The sequence below is a fragment of the Dendropsophus ebraccatus genome, chromosome 8 (assembly GCF_027789765.1).
Source record: "Dendropsophus ebraccatus isolate aDenEbr1 chromosome 8, aDenEbr1.pat, whole genome shotgun sequence".
Lineage (NCBI taxonomy): Eukaryota > Metazoa > Chordata > Amphibia > Anura > Hylidae > Dendropsophus > Dendropsophus ebraccatus.
In genome coordinates, this window is record NC_091461.1 from 96,189,155 (window position 1) to 96,210,525 (window position 21,371).

At 45.9% G+C, this 21,371-nt stretch overlaps 1 protein-coding gene across 2 annotated transcripts in view; it reads right to left on the reverse strand.

The window, feature by feature from the left end:
* LOC138798758 (cysteine-rich secretory protein LCCL domain-containing 2-like) overlaps positions 1-20,374 on the reverse strand; it is a 33,468-nt gene extending 13,094 nt beyond the window's left edge. Inside the window, exons 1-6 of one of the 2 annotated variants that reach the window (XM_069979340.1) lie at positions 20,239-20,309; positions 15,423-15,503; positions 6,938-6,987; positions 5,827-5,862; positions 2,564-2,615; positions 406-472 (exon numbers count right to left, since the gene is read on the reverse strand). In XM_069979340.1, the coding sequence (XP_069835441.1) occupies positions 406-472; positions 2,564-2,615; positions 5,827-5,862; positions 6,938-6,986 (204 nt within the window). In that variant the 5' untranslated portion in view covers position 6,987; positions 15,423-15,503; positions 20,239-20,309. Of the gene's footprint in view, positions 1-405; positions 473-2,563; positions 2,616-5,826; positions 5,863-6,937; positions 6,988-15,422; positions 15,504-20,238 lie in introns of both variants that reach the window. The other variant, XM_069979339.1, reaches the window with a different exon arrangement.
* Positions 20,375-21,371: the final 997 nt, after the last annotated feature.

Consider the following 21,371-nt stretch of genomic DNA (forward strand, 5'->3'; position numbering starts at 1 on the left):
GTCAGTGCTTCAACTGGTGAGTATACCCAGCCAGCTTTAGTGTCTCCCACTCAGATCGCAGATGGTTTTGGGGCTTATAGACTGTCCCTGGAGCGGTCTGTAATATCAGTGGGAGACACAGAGATGCAAAGCTGAAGATCGCTTTGTCCTGTCCTTATCAACCCCCAAACCAGAAAGTGAGAGCAGGACGCAACAATGCAGAGCTGAATTTCTGCATTTCTATGAAATCTCTATGAAAAAAAAACCTTTAAATTAAAAATTATTTTTCACGGCATAGGACATTGTGGGTATCCATCACAAAAAACTGGGGAACCTGTTGTTAAAAATTTGCTTCCCACCCTTGGGATATAACCTGATGAATAAGGGAGGACAGTTAGTAATAAAGTAATATAAAGTCGTTTTTACCTCGGTATAGATGTCTGTCCCCCATACAGAAAGGTTTTTGTTTATGCATCCAGAAGGACAATAAACTCTAAAGCAGAACAGGAGTAGAGTAATAGTAATTATATTAGATACTTTAATAAGTAAATGATAACACTGCAGTCTCATATCATGTATAATGTCCTACCCATCCCAGAGATTATTCTTCTAAGCAAGCCTCTACCCTACAGGATGGCACTGTACAGTGGTGCCTTGGATTACGAGCATAATTTATTCCGGGGCGGTGCTTGTAATCCAAATCCACTCTTAAACCAAAGCAAATTTTCCCATAAGAAATCACTGATCTGCAGACAATTGGTTCTACACCCCAAAAATATTGATTTATTATTCTGAATAACATGTAAAACTATTGAAACAAACATTCAGAAACAGCAGAATATGTGATATTATAAGTTACTGTACAGTAATGGAGAGGATGGGAAACACAAGGGCGGACAGAGACTGCAGGGAGCATAAAGGAATGAGCAGGACAGATGTGGGCACATACATGCAGCACTCTCTGTCTGGGGAGCGAGGGGTTACAGCTATGGAGAGATTACCTCCATAGTCCTGTCCCCTGATGCAAACCCCAGCCTGGAGTGGATCTGCTATGATTTAGAAGGTGAGGGAGGCTTCCTGGGTCAGAGTACGGTGCTGTAGACCCTGCTATGGAGACCATGCCCCTCCCCCACTCGCGCTCCCACCCAGTACAGGGAGCTCTTAAACCAAAGCAATGCTCTTAAACCAAGTCATAATTTTGAAAAACTGTGATTTCTTAAACCAAAATGCTCTTAAACCAAGTTACTCTTAAACCAAGGTACCTCTGTATATATAATGTACCTCGAACGGTGGTCGTGTTGCCCCGCCGATGGCTGGCAGGCTGTTAAATGGCCAGATGCAAATAAATTTATTTGTAAATGGCCGTATTGCGAATAAATATTCGCATCTGGCCATTTTCTGCCCGCTGGGCAAGGGGGGTGGGGAGTGGATGGAACAGGGGGCACAGATTCTGGGTCCGCTTAATTTATCATTTTTCCTCGACGAAAAATAATAAGGAAACCTATGCCAGCTCTGAGCTGGCATATGTTTCCTTGGCACACACACTGGTGCGCACAGGATTTATGTAGAGGCAGTGCGCCTCTACATAAATCATCGTACTTTCGGCGCTGCAGGGACATTTTTAAGCCCGGCGCAAAAACACCGGACTTAATAAATGTCCCCCATAGTGACTAGATTATTATTAATCACACTTTTTCATTTTTGCGGATCAGCAAAAACTTTGGCTTCAATATGGTTGGAAATTTGCAGATTTCTAATAAGAAATAGCAGACTCAAATAGGCAGAGTGAAAAATTATACTGACATGTGAATAGACCCAAAGGGGGAGATTTATCAAACATGGTGTAAAGTGAAACTGGCTCAGTTGCCCCTAGCAACCAATCAGATTCCTCCTTTCATTCCTCACAGACTCTTTGAAAAATGAAAAGTGGAATCTGATTGGTTGCTAGGGGCGACTGAGCTAGTTTCACTTTACAGCATGTTTGATAAATCTCCCCCTAAGACTCTATACTAAAACATTGCCGTATGCCACATGTAGTACCACCACATATTAGGGACTGTATTACTCCACACATGCCTCCACTGAACCATACCTGTATTACCATGTTACCTTAGTGGTAATCTGAGTTTGGTTATCCAGTGATTTTTTTTTTCTTTCGGATCAACTGGTGTCAGAAAGCTATATAGATTTGTAATTTATTTCTATTCCCGTACTTATTAGCTGCTCTATGCCCTGCAGGAAGTGATGTATTCTTTCCAGTCTGACACAGTGCTCTCTGCTGCCACCTCTGTCCATGACAGGAACTGTAAAATCCCCATAGAAAACCTCTCCTGCTCTGGACAGTTCCTGGAATGGACAGAGGAGGCAGAAGAGAGTACTGTGTCAGACTGGAAAGAATACACCACTTCCTGCAGGGCATACAGCAGCTGATAAGTACTGGAAGACTTCAGATTTTTAAATAGAAGTAAATTACCAATCTATATTGCTTTCTAACACCAGTTCATTTGAAAAAAAAAAAATGCCGGAGTTCCCCTTTGACGTTATATCTGTCAAGGGGAACACAAGACAATAACTTGGTACTCACTCTGAGATAGCACTGGGCAGATCTTTCGATGTAGTAGAGCACAGAAGTAAAACTGAAAGAGCAATAGCAGAAGTTAAAAGTACAAAAACTTATATCTCACTGGGTTATACAATACAAATGGTTGTGGAAGCATAAGGAGGGTTCATTGATGGCTGCTAAATTCTTCTTAATCACATATTTCGGATGGACAGCAGCGGTATTAAAGAGGTGTTCCAGGACTTTTATATGGATGCCCTATGCTTAGGATAGGTTATTCATATTAGACAGGAGGGTCCAACTTCCAGCCAAGCTGCCAAACAGCTGATTGAAGGGGTTTTATGTCACATGTGACCATTTTGGAAGGCGCCTATACACCTTTTACAGTCCATTAGCCAACAGTTATCTCTCCTGTCCTCCCAACAAACATGAACGTTCCTATATTCCCTTTGGAGAGGGGACAAATAAGCTGCAGCCAGACTGCTTTGACAGTGGTTTATTTTTCTGACAAAAAAGGGGCAGGCAGTAAAAATCGTCACACCTGACCCTCATCTCAACTGACATCATCTGTCAGGGGAGACTTGAGAGGCCCCCATACACTTTATACTGACAGCTGAACCCACTGGCAACTGTGGCATTGGCTGACTTTACTATACAGTATATGGGGACCTTTAGGCAGCTCCTTACATTAAGTGGCAAAGTACCTGCATTGCAGCTTATCCCATTGAATCCACTACCAAATGTCTGGAGCTATGCTTGGGAAGCTATGTTGAGGCTGCAGAAAGTTATGTTGAGAAGTGCCATGGGTGCCAGAAGTTGACCTTTACCAATTTTATTTTTTTCCTTTTGCAATGTCCCAAAACCTGTGTGCCATTGCTGTTCTGTCTCTATGTAGGTCGTCACTGAAAGGGAGCTATAGGCTTAGTGTTCTGTGGATAGAAAGGTGTCTTCTGCATTGTCACCACTAGAGGTCTCACTGTATTCTATGCAACTGTATGGCACAGCTTGAAGGTCTTAAGGTAAAGGTTAAAGCATAACTGTCATTTCGGCGTCATTTTTCTGAAAACTATAAATATCTATAGTCCAAGCGATTTTAAGAAACTCTGTAATAGGTTTTATTAGCCAAAAAAGTTTCCTTCTGTACTGAAAAAGCAGTTTTTCTAGCACCCTTGTCACTTCAGAAGAAGCAGGATTTCTGTGTCTATTATGTGTCTATGGAGAGGGGAGGGCTGAGAGGAGTGACTGAGCACGGAGGATTTCTGCACAGCACAACACCCTGCAATCTTCTCTCAGTAAGTTCACTGACCTTTCTGACCTCTGAATCCAGCGTTTTAGGTGCCCAGACAGTCTACAACCAGCTGACCTTCATGTCACCTCTTCCTGCTCCCTCATCTCCCCCAGCCCCTCCCCCCTTCATAGGCTTACAATGGAGAGAGCAGAGCCCGTCTTCACTGGCTTCTCTGTAATGAAGACGTGTTTGCCTGATAATGCACAGATAAGAAGTCAGGGGGGAAGGGGGGGAGGCTGTGAAATTGCTTTTGAGTACAGAAAGAGTCTTTTTTGGCTAATGAAACCTATTACAGAGTTTCTTAAAATCGCTTATACTACTGACTTCTGCAATAAAAAAAAACATGACAGTTACACTTTAACTTTGTATGTGTTTAATGTCATGTTTTCTCTCCTAATTGCCACCAGATAAGAGTTGGCTACCTACCCAATCCTTATCAAGGTTACCTCACAAAGGTCCCTACTCTGTTAACAGGTCTATTAGAGGGCAGACTCACAGTCTCCTAGGGTCCTAAGGCCCAGTAAGCTCCCTGAGGTCTATATATACACAGGTGGAGCAGGCCATGTAGTTCATTCTGGTCTTTAGCCAGAGTCATGTAGTGAACCAGAGAAAGTAATATCTGCTAAGAGACTTTCCAGGGCCTGGCCTGCTGGGGGTGTATAGCCATTTGTGATTGGAATACCTGGCCTGCTGGTACCGCAACACCTGTCCCTGCAAGTTCCACCTAGCACCCCTGGGTTATCACACTTTAACGTAGCCATGTGAGGACTGTGGAATGTTCGATTTTAATAGTTTAGGCATAGGAATTTTTGAAACTGGGGAATGTATTTGCTTTTATTTTATTATTTTTGTCCCTCTAAGTTATGTGCTTCCATACCAGTCTTCCATCTGTGATTCCATACCAGTTTTCAGCAAGCTTAGTTCTAGTTCACAATTCACTGTCCTAGAACAAACCGCCTGTTACAGTGTGTAGGCCTGACATACTCAAAATAAAATTGTGGTTCCTACCATATTTGTGGCATCATTGTCTTAACGGTCCCCATCTTTTAGGTTCAATGATGGGCTGAGTAGAGCTAAACCAGTATTTAAACCAGTATTTAGTCGGTTGCTCCCCAGGGTGTCTCATGTTTGGTCTTACTCTGCAGTTTTTCTGGAATTTTACCTTTCACAAGGACCTCACTTTCATCTTATTTCTGTCTAGTCTAGTCTGTCTAGACCATGGCCTAGGCGTAATCTTTTCAATGGTTCTCTCAGATCTACAATAGTGTTGGGACTCAGTATGCATAAGCAATAGACACAGCAACTAGGGATGGTCCGAACCTGCCGAGGTTCAGGTTTGTATGAACTCAAACGCTCGGCACCAGATTCCCGCTGTCTGCCCGCTCCGTGGAGCAGGCGGATCCAGCGGGAGTAACGCCTGGAAAACTGGGATACAGCCTATGGCTATGGCTGTATTCCAGTTTTTCAGGTGGTCCTCCCGCTGGATCCGCCCGCTCCACGGAGCGGGCAGACAGCAGGAATCATTACCGAGGGTTCGGGTTTGTACGAACCCGAACCGAACTCGGTTCGGACCATCCCTAACAGCAACACTACCAAACTAGCGGCCATTAGCCTCAAAGGGCAAACACTTCAACAAGCACTGACAAGAACCAGAATTTCAGTATAGTTTAGCAGCATAAATTCTCTTGACTCTCTCTCTAGCACTGGAAACATAAAATGGATGTTCATACAGGGAATAAAAAGGAGACCAGGGCACCGTAAGTGTGCAGCAGTGGTATCTAGGCACATTTTCTAAAATATTCCAGTTTTAAGATTTTTAGTTTTTGCCTTTTCTAATATTAAAAACTAAATAAACTGAGGGGGGGGGGGCAGAGCCGCCCTATGCAGAGAAGCTGCCTTTGGGTCTGTCAGTCAGCAGGCCCCGGGTGCAACTGCTTCCTTAGTACCCTTAGCATTTAATTTTACCCATGATTTTAGCTAAAATTCATGTAAATGTTACCCGCATATCCTTGGGAACATGACTGTATGGATGCTTCTGTAAAACAAAAGGAAAAAACATATACAACATATATTTTAATGTTTAGCCTTTTTAACTGTGAAAATATTTATAAGTATGATCCTTGAATTGAGAGGGAATGCTCTGTGCACCTTTAATTGACTCCTTGTAGTTAAGCAGTCATCCAGCACATTTATTAGTCATAAAGAAATGTCCCTTAAAGGGAACCTGTCACCCTCATGCCGGGGCAGAGCCCAGCCGACCCTCGGTGGAGCCCCATATACTTACCCCGTGCACGAAGTCCTGGACCTGCTCCCGCCGCTGGACTTTGTGCATGAGGTAAGTATAAGGGTCTCCACCATGGGATCGGCTGGGCTCTGCCCCGACATGGGGGGTGACAGGAAAGGGAATCTTTTAGCTCCAATTCATGGCTGTTAGATAGCTGTTAGGTCAATGGTACCTGTCGTACATGTCTTTTTCCATATTGTCCAAAAAGAGTCTAAACACAGGAAGTCCCGTGTTTCCCAGCTCATCTGCATTCCCAGAGAAGGCTCTCATGTGAGAGCCGTGACTCTCTGTACTGACCGGAATTCCTGTGTTTTGTCTCCTTTAGGAGACTGGACCTGGATTTCTGGTAAGTTCAGCTTTGTTTTACAGCATGATAACAGCAACAACAAAAATAATGAATATAAATTGCAAACTTGCTTTATATCACATCTACTGTTGATTTAGACTTTGAAAGTTATAACAACAGGTACACTTCTATTCTCCAGTGCAAAGTCCTAAGTGCAGCAAGCCCTCCAATCCCTGTCCCTGTTCTATTGACAGTCACCTGAAAGTGGAGCCCTGCTTCCAAATCTTACACCTACACACAACTCACATCCACAACCCAGAAATTAGATTTTAAACCAACTGAGGAAGGAATGGGAGGAGCTATTTCAGCCATCAGCAATTTTTTACATTACGGAAGGAAAGATGGGTATGTAAAAGGTAACATATGTCTCAATAACATCTATATATAACAATGCATGGGATTTATTTTTGTATTTTGCTATCATTTATTAAAGGTAAATTACCAGTTTATATGTAATATAAAATTATAAAAATTTCCTACCTGCATATCTGTAAATTGCAACAGTAATGAAAATTATTAGCAGTTTCATCCTGTGATAGTAAAGAAGGACAGTAAGGTTATTGGTTGAGAGTACGGAGAAAACTAATTATGGCACATGCTGTATGTTACTGACACAAAGTTATGGAGTGTTTTTGTTGAGTTTTCTTTGTTCCTGTTTGTGTAAATACACCTGGGGGCTGGATTCACACTACGTATATTTCAGTCAGTATTGTGGTCCTCATTTTGCAACCAAAACCAGGAGTGGATTAAAAACACAGAAAGGATCTGTTCACACAATGTTGTAATTGAGTGGATGGCCGCAATATAAAGGTAAAGAACTGCCATTATTTCAATATAACAGCCGTTGTTTTAAAATAACAGCAAATATTTGCCATTAAATGGCGGCCATCCACTCAATTTCAACATTGTGTGAACAGAGCCTTTCTGTGTTTTCAATCCACTCCTGGTTTTGGTTGCTATGAGGACCACAATACTGACTGAAATATACTGTGTGTGAACCCAGCCTCAGGATAGCTTCACACTCACCATATCACAGCGGATTTTATGCTGCGGATCCGCAGCAGGTTTGATCTAAATAACTGAACACAGCATCAAATCTGCGGATCCTGTACGTGGGTTCACACATACCGGATTGCAGCGGATTTTACACTGCACGTTCCACAGCAGAATCCGCTGGTATTCCCGTTACTGTCACTTTCTATGGGTTTACATACTCGCAGCAGTATTTCATTCCGCTGCAAGTATGTAAAGCCTTGTCCCCCTCAACCCGCTGCAGCCTGGTGAATACTTTACCCTTCCATGCTTCGTCCAGCTTCTGTGGCTCTCGGCTCCCTGACGTCCTACTCAGCCAATCAGTGGGTGTGGCGGGACAGCACACTGAGCAGGGAATACGGCAGGTGTACAACAGGGAGAAGGGGCGAATGTGCAAAAAACAAAACCTTCTGCCTCCATTACTCCAAGTACCAATAACCAATACCCTATAACCTCATTCAGGGCCATCCATGATCACCCCTCTGCAGCTGCCACGACAAATACAACTCACCAGCCAAAGATGCTCTTTACAGGGCGGGCAGGTGGGCTGTCTCAGGTCCAGAGCTTGCAGGATGAGGTAAGCCCTTTGTTCAGCCTACATATACCTCCTCTCTTTTCCACTCCCCCCCCCCCCCACGCTATCAGCCCATATCCCATAGGTCCCTAAACTATCAATACGCCCTCTACCTTCCCATGCTGTCCCCTCCCCTTACCTGCCGTTCACCCCTTGCCTTACCTCAACCTATACACTTAACCCCTACTACCCACCCAGTCATGTACGGGCTGCACTATGCTGCACCCGTTATCACTCTCCCTAAATTGTCTAAAACACATGGTACATCTGTATGGTATATACAGCATTTTTTTGGCACAATATGATGCAGAATTGTGGAGTTTTCATTGTAATTCTCTCTCTTATGTGTTCAATAGAGACCTCAAGTTTAGTACACCCCCAAAATGAGACAGATCACCAGACTGTGCACTAAGTTTGGTCTTCCTTGATATGAAGTCATGCGTTCTCATGAGCATGCATGCTGACTGGAAGATTCAGCAAAAGCCACTTCTGCAAATTGTCTGCTGATATTCCTAGAAATGAATTGTGAAATAACTATTGTGGATGCATATGGTGTTGACTGCATAACTACTACCTAGTATATTGCTTCAGTTTCATAATTACACTACATTACTGAAAGAAATGAAACTAGAACTTATATTTATTATAACAATATATAATAAATATAATATACTATTAATATCACCATACAGTTCCTATATAGCGGTCACATACCAGTAATATACTGTATAGGTGCTCTGTAGACTTTTTAAATGATTACAGTGCAGTTACATCCAGTGACTCATAAATTACATCTTTTTTTTATCTGAGTCATTCCCTTTCCCTTTCCTTCTCCATCCAGCTTAGACCACCATGATGACCAGGTAACAACTTGTCTCTGCATTACAGTGTTTGCTGACTCACTTAATGAGCAATATAGTAATAATGCCCCCCTTTGTGTCCTACAGAGTAATGTTGCCCTCTTAATTCACTAACAATAATATTGAGGCCAGACAGTAAAAGTGCCCCAATTCAGTATTGGTGTCTTCTCATCCAGTTATATGGCTCTTTAATGCCTGTCACTCATTAACTATGGCCCTGCAACTCATCAGTAATATGACAGCCCAGATAGGCTGGGTACTGTGGATGTTTCGGGCATGGGTGGGTGATTCTGTCGGCATTTCACACCTCTTACAGACGGTGTGATGGGCTCTGTGTGATAAGACTGAAGTGGACGCGACTGTTTAACAAAGTGTTTCCCTGACTGGATTGGCCACAGCTGTTTTACAGCTCTGTATGAGGCTAACTTACCATATTGTTTAGGTGGGGTCTATTGCTGCAGTATTGTTAGACTTAAAGTGTCTCTGTCGCTATAACTTTCAATGTCGAAATCAACAGTAAAATGAAGCAAATTTGCAATTTACATTCATAAATTTTTTTTGTTATCATGCTGTAAAACAAAGCTGAACTTACCAGAAATCCAGGTCCAGTCTCCCGAAGGCAGACCAAACACAGGAATTTCTAACTGGTTCGTGTTTTTTGAGAAGAAAACCAGGAAGTGCCATGTTCTCCATGATAACTAAAAAAATTGAATGTATATTACAAACTTGCTTTCTATCACATGTACTGTTGATTTAGATTTTGAAAGTTATAATGACAGGTACACTTTAATTCCTCCACCTCCTGCCTAGCCAATTGCAGGGCATTTATCCTGTTGCCCCATCCTATCTGCTTCAAAGGTGGAATTGCTGAGCCAGACTGTCTCTTACCAACATTGTTGTGCCCCAGGAGGCCCTGTCTCTAGTTATAATTTTCATTTATTGATCTATGTTTTTGTGCAGGGTCCTGTTGTTATTTTTAGTATAATTTTAGTATAATTTTCAATTTACAAAGGGCGGTGTCAGTAAACAGATATTATAATCTGGAGTGGTGAATACGTGTGCTCGCCTGGGGTCTGGTGGCTAGCACATCACATCCAGAGAGTTTATGGTACTCTCCAGGGGTGTAGCTAGGGTTTCAGCCTAGGGCGAGTGAGTCTCAGTGGGCCCCCAATCAATTATGTTACCCATAGGGAAACTCAGCAGATGACACTGCTTTCTGAATAATAAAGGGTATATTCTGCTATATTACTCATAGTGAACAGGGACTGAGAACAGGGAAAAAGACTTTCTACATTTTACGTATATAACCATGTAAAAATTAAAGGGGTTTTCCAGCATTGCAAAAACATAGCTGCCTTTTTCCAGAAACAGCGGCATTCTCCCCAAAGCTTGGATGTGGTAGTGTAGCTCAGTTCCACTAAAAGAGAATGGAACCAAGCTGTAATACCACACACACAACATAGAGGAAGCCAGTGGCGGAACTACCGCCGTAGCCGCTGCTACGGGGCCCGCCTTATCAGGGGGCCCGGTGCCCGATCCTGTAACGGACCGAGCCCCCTGAGAAGACACTCGCAGCACCCGACAGCCGAGCAGTGTGCCATGAGGCCCGCCCCCGTCCTCAGCGTCCCCTGCGGCACCCGCCCCCTCCTTCCCCTGTCCTGCGCAGGGCCGTTTTGGGCGACCGCACAGGGGCACTCCCCGCACCCACTTAGCTGCGGGCACCCCTGGCCGCCCGCCCGCTCAGCCCATCACCTGCCCCTCTGCCCCATCACCTGGCAAGACTGCTCTCTGATCGCCTGCCCGCCGGCCCGTAGCTCTGCCGCCCACCGATAGCTCCGCCCCCAGCCCGCCCGTAGCTCCGCCCCCGGACAGTTCGTAACTCCGCCCCCGGACCGCTCCCTCCAGCAGCGCAGTGACGTCATGGAGAGAGAAGACGTTGCAGGGGCGGCAGTAGAGGAGGAGAGGGACTGCGGTATGCCAGAATAAGGTGAGTATAATGTGTTTTTTTTTGTGTGTGTGTGTTTGCGAATGCAGGGGGGAGCAGAGGGGATTAGTACTATGGGGGGGGGGCACTGGGGGGATTTTTTATGGGGACAGCATGGGGGAATTACAATGAGGTCAGCACAGGGGAATTACAGGGGGTGGTCACCCAGTTTTCCCAGCATCCAGTAGGTCAGTATAATGGAGGTCATCCGGCTCTCCACATCCTGTATGTCAGTGTAATGGAGGCCACCCAGCTTTCCCAGCATCCTGTATGTCAGTGTATAATGGAGGTCACACAGCTCTCCCCTAATCCTGTATGTCAGTATAATGTAGGTCACCCAGCTCTCCGCATCCTGTATGTCAGTGTAATGGAGGTCACCCAGCTTTCCCAGCATCCTGTATGTCAGTGTATAATGGAGGTCACCCAGCTTTCCCAGCATCCAGTATGTCAGTGTATTGGAGGTCACCCAGCTTTCCCAGCATCCTGTATGTCAGTGTATAATGGAGGTCACACAGCTCTCCCCTAATCCTGTATGTCAGTATAATGGAGGTCACCCAGCTTTTCCAGTATCCTGTATGTCAGTGTAATGGAGGTCACACAGCTCTCCCAGTATCCTGTATGTCAGTGTAATGGAGGTCACACCATGCAGACTTTACTGCACCAAGCAGCAGAATTACTACAGTTTAGGAGCCTATAGGAGGGAAAAGGGAAGGAAGTTGCCGGAAATGTGCAGAGCCTGAGATGTCTGTCTGGCAGGTTCTGAAGACACGAATTGTAGCTGCAAGAAATCATCATGGTGGTCCAGGCCAGTTGGAGAGGAAAAGGAAAATGGCGCCTCAGATCAAAGAAGAAGTCACCTGTGAGTCATTGTATGATGATTTTGTATTCAGTTGAACTCTTAGGGGTGCAACGCTGCTCTATGCCATAATACACACACTGCTTCTTCCTAATAACCCCATTCCTGATAAAAGCCCCCCTTCCTTCTCCAGGGATGAATTGAGTGAGGTCGGGGGGGGGGGGGGGGGGGGGGGGGAGCGCTTTTATCAAGATTCGCCCTGTTGCCAAAATGATCTAGAAACCGCCCCCATCCTCAGCGTCCCCTGCGGCACCCGTCCCCTCCTTCCCCTGTCCTGCGGCTCCCGTCCTCAGCGTCCCCTGCGGCTCCCACCCTGTCCTGTGTCCCCCTGCCTCCGTCTCCGTCCCGTGTCCCCCTGCAGCCCCCGTCCCCGTTCTGTGTCCCCCTGCGGCCCCCGTCCCCGTTCTGTGTCCCCCTGCGGCCTCCGTGTCTGCAGGGTCCCTGTCCCCTACCATCACCATCAGTGCCCGCACAGACCAGAGAGAAGAGGAAGGCGGGCACAGAAGCCACACAGGACCAGAGGACAGAGCAGGAACCAGGACAGGTGAGATTACCCCAGGGAACTACAACCCCCACTATGTCCTGCTAACAGTTCATGATGGGAGATGTAGTTTTACAGCCTGCGGACATTCAAGTTGCAGAACTACAACCCTCATCATTTCCTATTGACGGTTCATAGTGGGGATTGAAGTTCTGCAAGGGATTAGAGGTTGACATAGTATAGGAGGGGGGAGGCAGTGGCACAGTAGAACTACTTCTCCCAGCATGCTGTGTGGTAATATGCAGGACTACATCCCCCAGCTTGGTGTATAGGGTGGGCTGTAGAACTACATCTCCCATTATGATGTGTGGTAACATACAGGACTACATCTCCCAGCATAGTGTGGGGTAATATACAGGACTACATCTCCCAGCATAGTGTGGGGTAATATGCAGGACTAGTTTACATAACAGGAGTTGTAGTTTTGCAACAGATAAGACGATGACAGGGTACACAAGGGGAAGATGGTGGCACAGTAGACTAGCGGCTATGTGGGTGCATGTGTACATGTAGGGCTTACAACACATTGCCAGAGGCAGCGTTCCTTCCAGGAGTATGCTGAGGAGGGGGGCCCCATACAGTTTTTTGCTATGGGGCCCCATGAATCCTAGTTACGCCCCTGGAGGAAGCTATGGCGCTGTGTTTGTTTTCTAATTAGCCATCCATCCATTCTTCTATCTCTTTATCTCATATCTATCTGTCTAATATCTATTGGGCAGCATGAGGACTACACCATATCTGGTCATTGACCAAATAGGCAACACCCAAAGGGGATACCCACAGTACTAATAGAGTAAATGTATAGTACAAATGCTGGGTAATAATAAATAGTCCCATGCAGTTCAAGGCAACTATACTAAATAACCTATATACGAAAAAGCCAGACTACTGCAACATAACTAAATGGAATAATTACTTTACTAATTCATAGAAACAATACATTAAAAATGTTGGAAAAATCAGCACTGATAATCATGGTGTACAGGGTATATGAGAGCAGCCAATTTATGCCCCCATGTAGTATTTAGACCCAATTTTATCCCTCATATAGTTCGCAGGGTCCCTCTATGCTCTAATATAGTAAAAAGGCCACCATTATACCGTAACATTGTAGATTATTTTCCCTTGTTCCTCTGTATAGAAGATAGACCCTCCCTGCGCACCCCCATATAGTAGTGAGGCCCCTCTGTACCTTCAAATTGAAATTCATCTTCTCTTTGCATCCATATAGTAGTTAGGCCTTTTGAGCCCCAATATAGTAACCATTACCCTCTGTTTCCTTGTAGTAGTAGTTAGGGCCCTCTGTGCCCTCATACAGAAGTTAGACTCCCCTTTGTGCATCTATCTAGTATTTAGACCTCTCTGTGCAGGCAATCCCCCCCCCCAAAGGTAGTATCCTCCATGTAGGCATCCTCTCCAGCACCATCTCATGTAGGTAATCCTCCTGGTATGTATTCTCCATGCAGCCACCCCCTTCCCCAATTTTCTTGGTAATCCTCCTGGTGGTTAGACATCACCACCACTGTGAGTAGACTGTACCTCCAAATTAAGTACCCCCTTTTCAGTTAGCCAGCACATCCCATACCCCAACCCCCCATAGATAACATCCTTCCCAGGAGTTAGTCCCAGCCACCCACATCGGTTTCCTCCTCTATAACTAAGGGGAAAAAAGCCATACTTACCTGCTGTGTGGTTGCAGTACTGTAGTCTTCTCATGTAAACGCTCTCCCTGCTCTGTGAGCGCAGGAGTGACATCACTCATGTCCCACAGATCTAAGGGAGGGATCGGCCTCTTGTGGCCACAACAATGATTGGCAGGGTGGATAGCCAATGCTCTACTCACCTTGTTAATCACCCTGCTGCATTCAACTGTATGTTCTCCTTGCATACAAGCGCATACAGCTAATTGGTCAGACACAACATTTGGTAGCCGTGTGGGCCCCCCCAGGAGCACTGGTTGCTGGCCAGGGTCTACCTACAGCAAATAGACTTTTGCGGACAGCATTTACTGGCCAAATCTTCAGTAGGCCCCCTGCCTGTGTGGGCCCGGGAGCATCTGCCCCCTCTGCCCCCACCAAATTAGTCTACTGGTACTCTCTGCTGCCACCCCTGTCCATGTCAGGAACTGTCCAGAGCACTAGGAAATCACCATATAAAACCTCCCCTGCTCTGGACAGTTCCTGACATGGACAGAGGTAGCAGCAGAGAGCGCTGTGTCCAACTGGAAAGAATACACCACTTCCTGCAGGAAATACAGCAGCTGATAAGTACTGGAAGACTTGAGATTTTTTAATAGAAGTAATTTACAATTCTGTATAACTTTCTGACATCAGTTGATTTAAAAAAATAATTTCACCCCTTTAAGAGTTAAAATAAAAAAAGAGAGGTGACGGCAATAAATATGGCACATGACCAGTAAGGCCAGTGATTGGCTGCACGTCATCCATGCCTGCCTTTACATAGAGATCAGTGGTTAATGTGCTCTAGGATGGAGGAGAATTAAAGCAGTGAGTTTTTTTTCTTATGTTCACCCATTCATAACCGAAAGGTGCAAAGGGTGCTCAGAAATGGTATTGTATGAGGTTACATTTTATTATTTGCTATCATACAGAAGTTGTGAGGACCAAAGCTTCATTTACTCATATGGAAAAGTGGAACACTCCTATATTACTGTGATTTTATTTTATTACAGCCAAACCCCTCAGCCACATAGGATGCGTATGATGACATCCCATGCGGATGCTGAAAGTGGTTATCTGTAGAACAGCTCCTCTTTTGGTTACAGATCCCATTAACTTAAAGGGAACCTGTCATCCCTTTTATGCTATTTAAACCACAAGTCATCAGGTCAGAATTGCCTATAGGGGGGCTCTATCTATTAAAGTTGGAGGGGACTCCCCCTATTATAAAGGGGTTCAGGCAGCATGAAAGTGATGACAAGGTATGTTTACTTGTAGCTGATTTGAAAATCCGCTCTTTGCATCTGCATCGGATTGTTTCTACAGCATGTGCATGGTTTTCTTTTTTTTACAATATTTTAGTCAAACATATAAAACATACATTTTTGAAACAAATCTGCCACGTCGTGGTCTAATGTATAATAAATCAGTCACAATACCTGTGTATAGATGCTGCTCTCCCTGCTTGGTGGTTGATGGTCTTCTTGTACCAATGATTTTTATTCCTTTCGCTCAGTCACCTGTGCAGGTTCACGTTTTACTATGTAAGCACACTGCATTGTACTAATAAAAAATGGTGTACTTATGGAAATAATGCTCTGGGCCTCCCGCTTCTCAGGTGTTTGTGCACAGAGATAATTCAAATGACTGAACTTTTCACCCTTTTAGTTATGTTTATTGCTTTATAAAATGTTTGACATTATTTTCATACATTATGATGTGACTAGTATGAAAGCTATGGCGGGGTGGGGGGTTGGTGGGGGTGTTTATTGCCAGAAATATTTGATACCTTCAGCCTTATATGAAGCGTTGGTCACTAAGACTATTTTCACACTGAATGATGCACCTCTATCCGAACTATTTGTTAAGAAGTAGAGGAACCCTAAGGAATACCTCTAACGGCTCTATGGAACCTCATCCCTTGTAGAGTTGCTGTCCTAAATGCTTCAACTTTTCAATAATAATGTTTATAGCTGATCATTGAAAATTTAGAAGGGAAGAAGTTTCAGTTATCTCTCCCATCCGGTGCCCATTCCTCCCATACCAAGTACGTTTACCAGAACCAAGTGTTCCTGTGTTCTCTTTTGGGGTCTCTTTTGTCGGTGGACAGTCTGAGAACCCCATACATGTTATATTGACGCCCAACTAAAGTATAAGGTGTATGGGGACCTTTAGTTGTGTTCTAAGTATGTGAGGGGTAGGGGCACCACACGTCTGTGGGCACCAAATGTCTGTGATAGGAATACGTTTTAAAATGAAAAAAGTCTGGCTTCTTCCCAGAGTTATCTTTAATAGGATTTAAGTGCAAATGGACTTATGGTGAGCAAGTGTGTGTGGGGATGGGTCAGGTGGGTTAGTGTGTGTGAGGATGGGTCAGGTGGGGTAGTGTGTGTGGGGAGGGGGGTCAGGTGGGGTAGTGTGTTTGGGGATGGCGGTCAGGTGGGGTAGTGTATGTGGAGAGGGGGGTCAGGTGGGGTAGTGTATGTGGGGAGGGGGGTCAGGTGGGGTGGTGTGTGGGGATGGGTCAGGTGGGGTAGTGTATATGGGGAGTAGTCAGGTGGGGTAGTGTATATGGGGAGTGGTCAGGTGGGGTAGTGTGAGTGGGGATGGCGGTCAGGTGGGGTAGTGTGTGTGGGGAGGGGGGTCAGGTGGGGTAGTGTGTGTGGGGAGGGGGGTCAGGTGGGGTGGTGTGTGGGGATGGGTCAGGTGGGGTAGTGTATATGGGGAGTAGTCAGGTGGGGTAGTGTATATGGGGAGTGGTCAGGTGGGGTAGTGTGAGTGGGGATGGCGGTCAGGTGGGGTAGTGTGTGTGGGGAGGGGGGTCAGGTGGGGTAGTGTGTGTGGGGAGGAGGGTCAGGTGGGGTGGTGTGTGGGGATGGGTCAGGTGGGGTAGTGTACATGGGGAGTAGTCAGGTGGGGTAGTGTATATGGGGAGTGGTCAGGTGGGGTAGTGTGAGTGGGGATGGCGGTCAGGTGGGGTAGTGTGTGTGGGGAGGGGGGTCAGGTGGGGTAGTGTGTGTGGGGAGGGGGGGTCAGGTGGAGTAGTGTGTGTGGGGAGGGGGGTCAGGTGGGGTAGTGTGTGTGGGGATGGGTCAAGTGGGGTAGTGTGTGTGGGGAGGGGGGTCAGGTTTAGTGCTTCCAGAAAGTTCTTGGCCTATTCCAGGAGTTCCTCTGTAGTATAAAATGTGAGGTAAACTAGTTCTTTAGACAGAGTAGTTTCAAAAGAGAATGTGCAACAGATAGCTAGTTCGTGTTGCAGATACTTCAGGGTCTGGCCTAGAGGTCAGGTTCCCTGCATGGGACTTTCTGAAGAAAATCTAGATCACATTGTGACCTAAAGTGTTCCTTTAATAAGATGATGCATTCAGTGTCGGACTGGGGTCCCTGGGCCCACCAGGGAAATTGATTCTAGGGGCCCACCCTACATACATATACTGAACATAACCGATGCCAAACCTTTTATGTTAGTACAGTGTGCTAATTCTTTTTTACATAAATCTGATAGTACATTTGGATTAAGGAATAATCTGACATTGTACACATGCACACATACTGAGATACACACAGATACACACACATCTTCCATACATACATCTAATCACACACACAGACACATACTTTAAGGGCAATACTCGGCTCTTAAGGCCCTATTGCACAGAACGATTATCGCCGTATTTGTCCAATATCGGCCGTTACGGCCGACAATCGTCTTGTGTAATAGAAGGCAACGATCAGCCGACGTGAACCATATCACCTGATGGTTGCAGTCATTTGTCTTTCAACATGTTGACAAATGACAAATATAGCAGCGATCTGCTGCCGTCGCCCCGTGGAATAGGAGCAGCAGCAGAACGATGCTATTTACATTGAAGGTTTCTAGTTTATTATAAATGTATGCAGAGTGCAGGTAGACCCTACATAGAAGTATATAGAGAGTATATACACTCTCTCTCATCTATGTGTTACTACATACAGTCTATATGCTTAAGTGTACAGTCTACAGGCACACTGCATATATCTATAGGAAACTTCTAGAGAGCTGCCAGCCATTACTTTCTCTCTATAAACATCCATAGAACTACATTATATAATATACACTATGGGGGAGATTTATCAAACATGGTGTAAAGTAAAACTGGCTCAGTTGCCCCTGGCAACCAATCAGATTCCACCTCACAGACTCTTTGGAAAATGAAAGGTGGAATCTGGTTGCCGGGGGCGACTGAGACAGTTTCACTTTACACCAGGTCCCCTATATACATAATAGGTGCACACACACACACACACACACAGATAGCCACACTACACAGACACACACAGATAGCCACACTACACAGACACACACACACACACAGATAGCCACACTACACAGACACACACACACAGCCACACTACACAGACATACACACACACGCAGATAGCCACACTACACAGACACACACAGATAGCCACACTACACAGACACACACACACACACACACACACAGATAGCCACACTACACAGACACACACACACACACACAGATAGCCACACTACACAGACACACACACACACACACAGATAGCCACACTACACAGACACACACACACACACACACAGATAGCCACACTACACAGACACACACACACACAGATAGCCACACTACACAGACACACACACAGATAGCCACACTACACAGACACACACACACAGATAGCCACACTACACAGACACACACACACAGATAGCCACACTACACAGACACACACACACACAGATAGCCACACTACACAGACACACACACACAGATAGCCACACTACACAGACACACACACACACACAGCCACACTACACAGACACAGACACACACACATAGCCACACTACACAGACACACACACAGATAGCCACACTACACAGACACACACACACACAGATAGCCACACTACACAGACACACACACACACAGATAGCCACACTACACAGACACACACACACACAGATAGCCACACTACACAGACACACACACACACAGATAGCCACACTACACAGACACACACACACACACACACACACAGATAGCCACACTACACAGACACACACACAGATAGCCACACTACACAGACACACACACACAGATAGCCACACTACACAGACACACACACACAGATAGCCACACTACACAGACACACACACACACAGATAGCCACACTACACAGACACACACACACAGATAGCCACACTACACAGACACACACACACACACAGCCACACTACACAGACACAGACACACACACATAGCCACACTACACAGACACACACACAGATAGCCACACTACACAGACACACACACACACACACACAGATAGCCACACTACACAGACACACACACACAGATAGCCACACTACACAGACACACACACAGATAGCCACACTACACACACAGCTACACTACACAGACACACACACAGATAGTCACACTACACACACATATAGTCACACTACACAGACACACACACACAGTCACACTACACACACACAGCCACACTACACAGACACACACACAGTCACACTACACACACAGATAGCCACACTACACACGCAGATAGTCACACTACACACACAGATAGCCACACTACACAGACACACACACAGTCACACTACACACACAGCCACACTACACAGACACACACAGTCACACTACACACAGATAGCCACACTACACACACAGATAGCCACACTACACAGACACACACACAGTCACACTACACACACAGATAGCCACACTACACACACAGATAGCCACACTACACACGCAGAGAGTCACACTACACACACAGTCACACTACACAGACACACACACAGATAGTCACACTACACACACATATAGTCACACTACACACACATAGTCACACTACACACACAGATAGCCACACTACACACACAGATAGCCACACTACACAGACACACACACAGTAACACTACACACACAGATAGCCACACTACACACACAGATAGCCACACTACACACGCAGAGAGTCACACTTCACACACAGTCACACTACACAGACACACACACAGATAGTCACACTACACACACATATAGTCACACTACACACATAGCCACACTACACACAGATAGCCACACTACACACACAGCCACACTACACACACATATAGCCACACTACACACAGATAGCCACACTACACACACACAGATGACAAGGATACACAAATATACAGACACTCACACACACTGACCTACTTATGCACTTACTGACACACTGACTGCTTTATGCAGGAAGCTCCAGGGCCTCCATTAGTCACCATCTCCACCATCATCTTCTGTGCAGCCTGCAGCCTCTCCCTCTTCTACTCGCACCGACAGCACAAAGCAGCAGGAGGGGGGAGACATGACTGCAGGGGGAGGGGGGATGGAGAGGGGAGACATCACTGCAGGGGGAGGGGGGAGACATCACTGCAGGGGGATGGAGGGGGCTGCTACTGTGGCTTCTCTGTGCAGCTTTCAGCATGTCCCTGCTGCCACACGAGGGTTTGTTTACTGCAGGGAGGAGGGAGCCTCTAGTGACAGGCAGGAAGAGAGCCAATCAGGAGCTAATTAGGACGGACTGTACCACTTACAGTGCAGGGGAGGGGGGGGGGGTCCATGGCTTTACAGTGGTGGAGTAAAAGGGGCCCTGCTGCCGTTCTTTAATCACTAGAGCACCATGGAAGGCAGCTGAGAGCCCCCTGATCTCCTGATCACAAGGAGAGGCTGAACAGGAGGCCCACCTCCAGCACAGGGCCCTTCAAAGGGGGGCGGGCCCACCTCCAGCACAGGGATCCCCCGGCCCCCTCGGTGGTCCAGTCCGACCCTGGATGCATTGATAAAACCTAAGGTGGGTAAACTACCACAAAGGGATCAACCTTGCCTATGTTTGGGCTGATCATTCTTCTTTCCAGGACGTCCTGCAGCTGACCAGACTGTTTGCAGTGGAGCAAAGAGCAATTAAAGCTGACATACTCCCTTGAGCCTCACTTAGCCGTGTCAGGTAATCCTGAGAAGTTAGCTACACCTGGTTGTGCAAGCCTGGGCCCGTGCTACCAGACACCTGGTACTCTGTGATCTCTCTGGCAATACACAGTAGTCCTAAACTGTGAGTACAGGTATCCCCCATCAGGTCTTCTTCAGCAAGGTCACTCTAACTAAGTTCTGTAACTGCTTAGGCAAAGTGCCCCTGGTAGCTGGTTTTCTGCTTCTCATGAATATTGAGGACTGCTGGGCTTACGCACATAATGGAGAGGACTACTTATTATCCATGTTATTCAGGAGGATATCTCATTCATTCTGTTCAGCTTCTTTGTCACTAGTTTATGCTACCCTCAGTATGTACTTAAAGTGTCACTGTC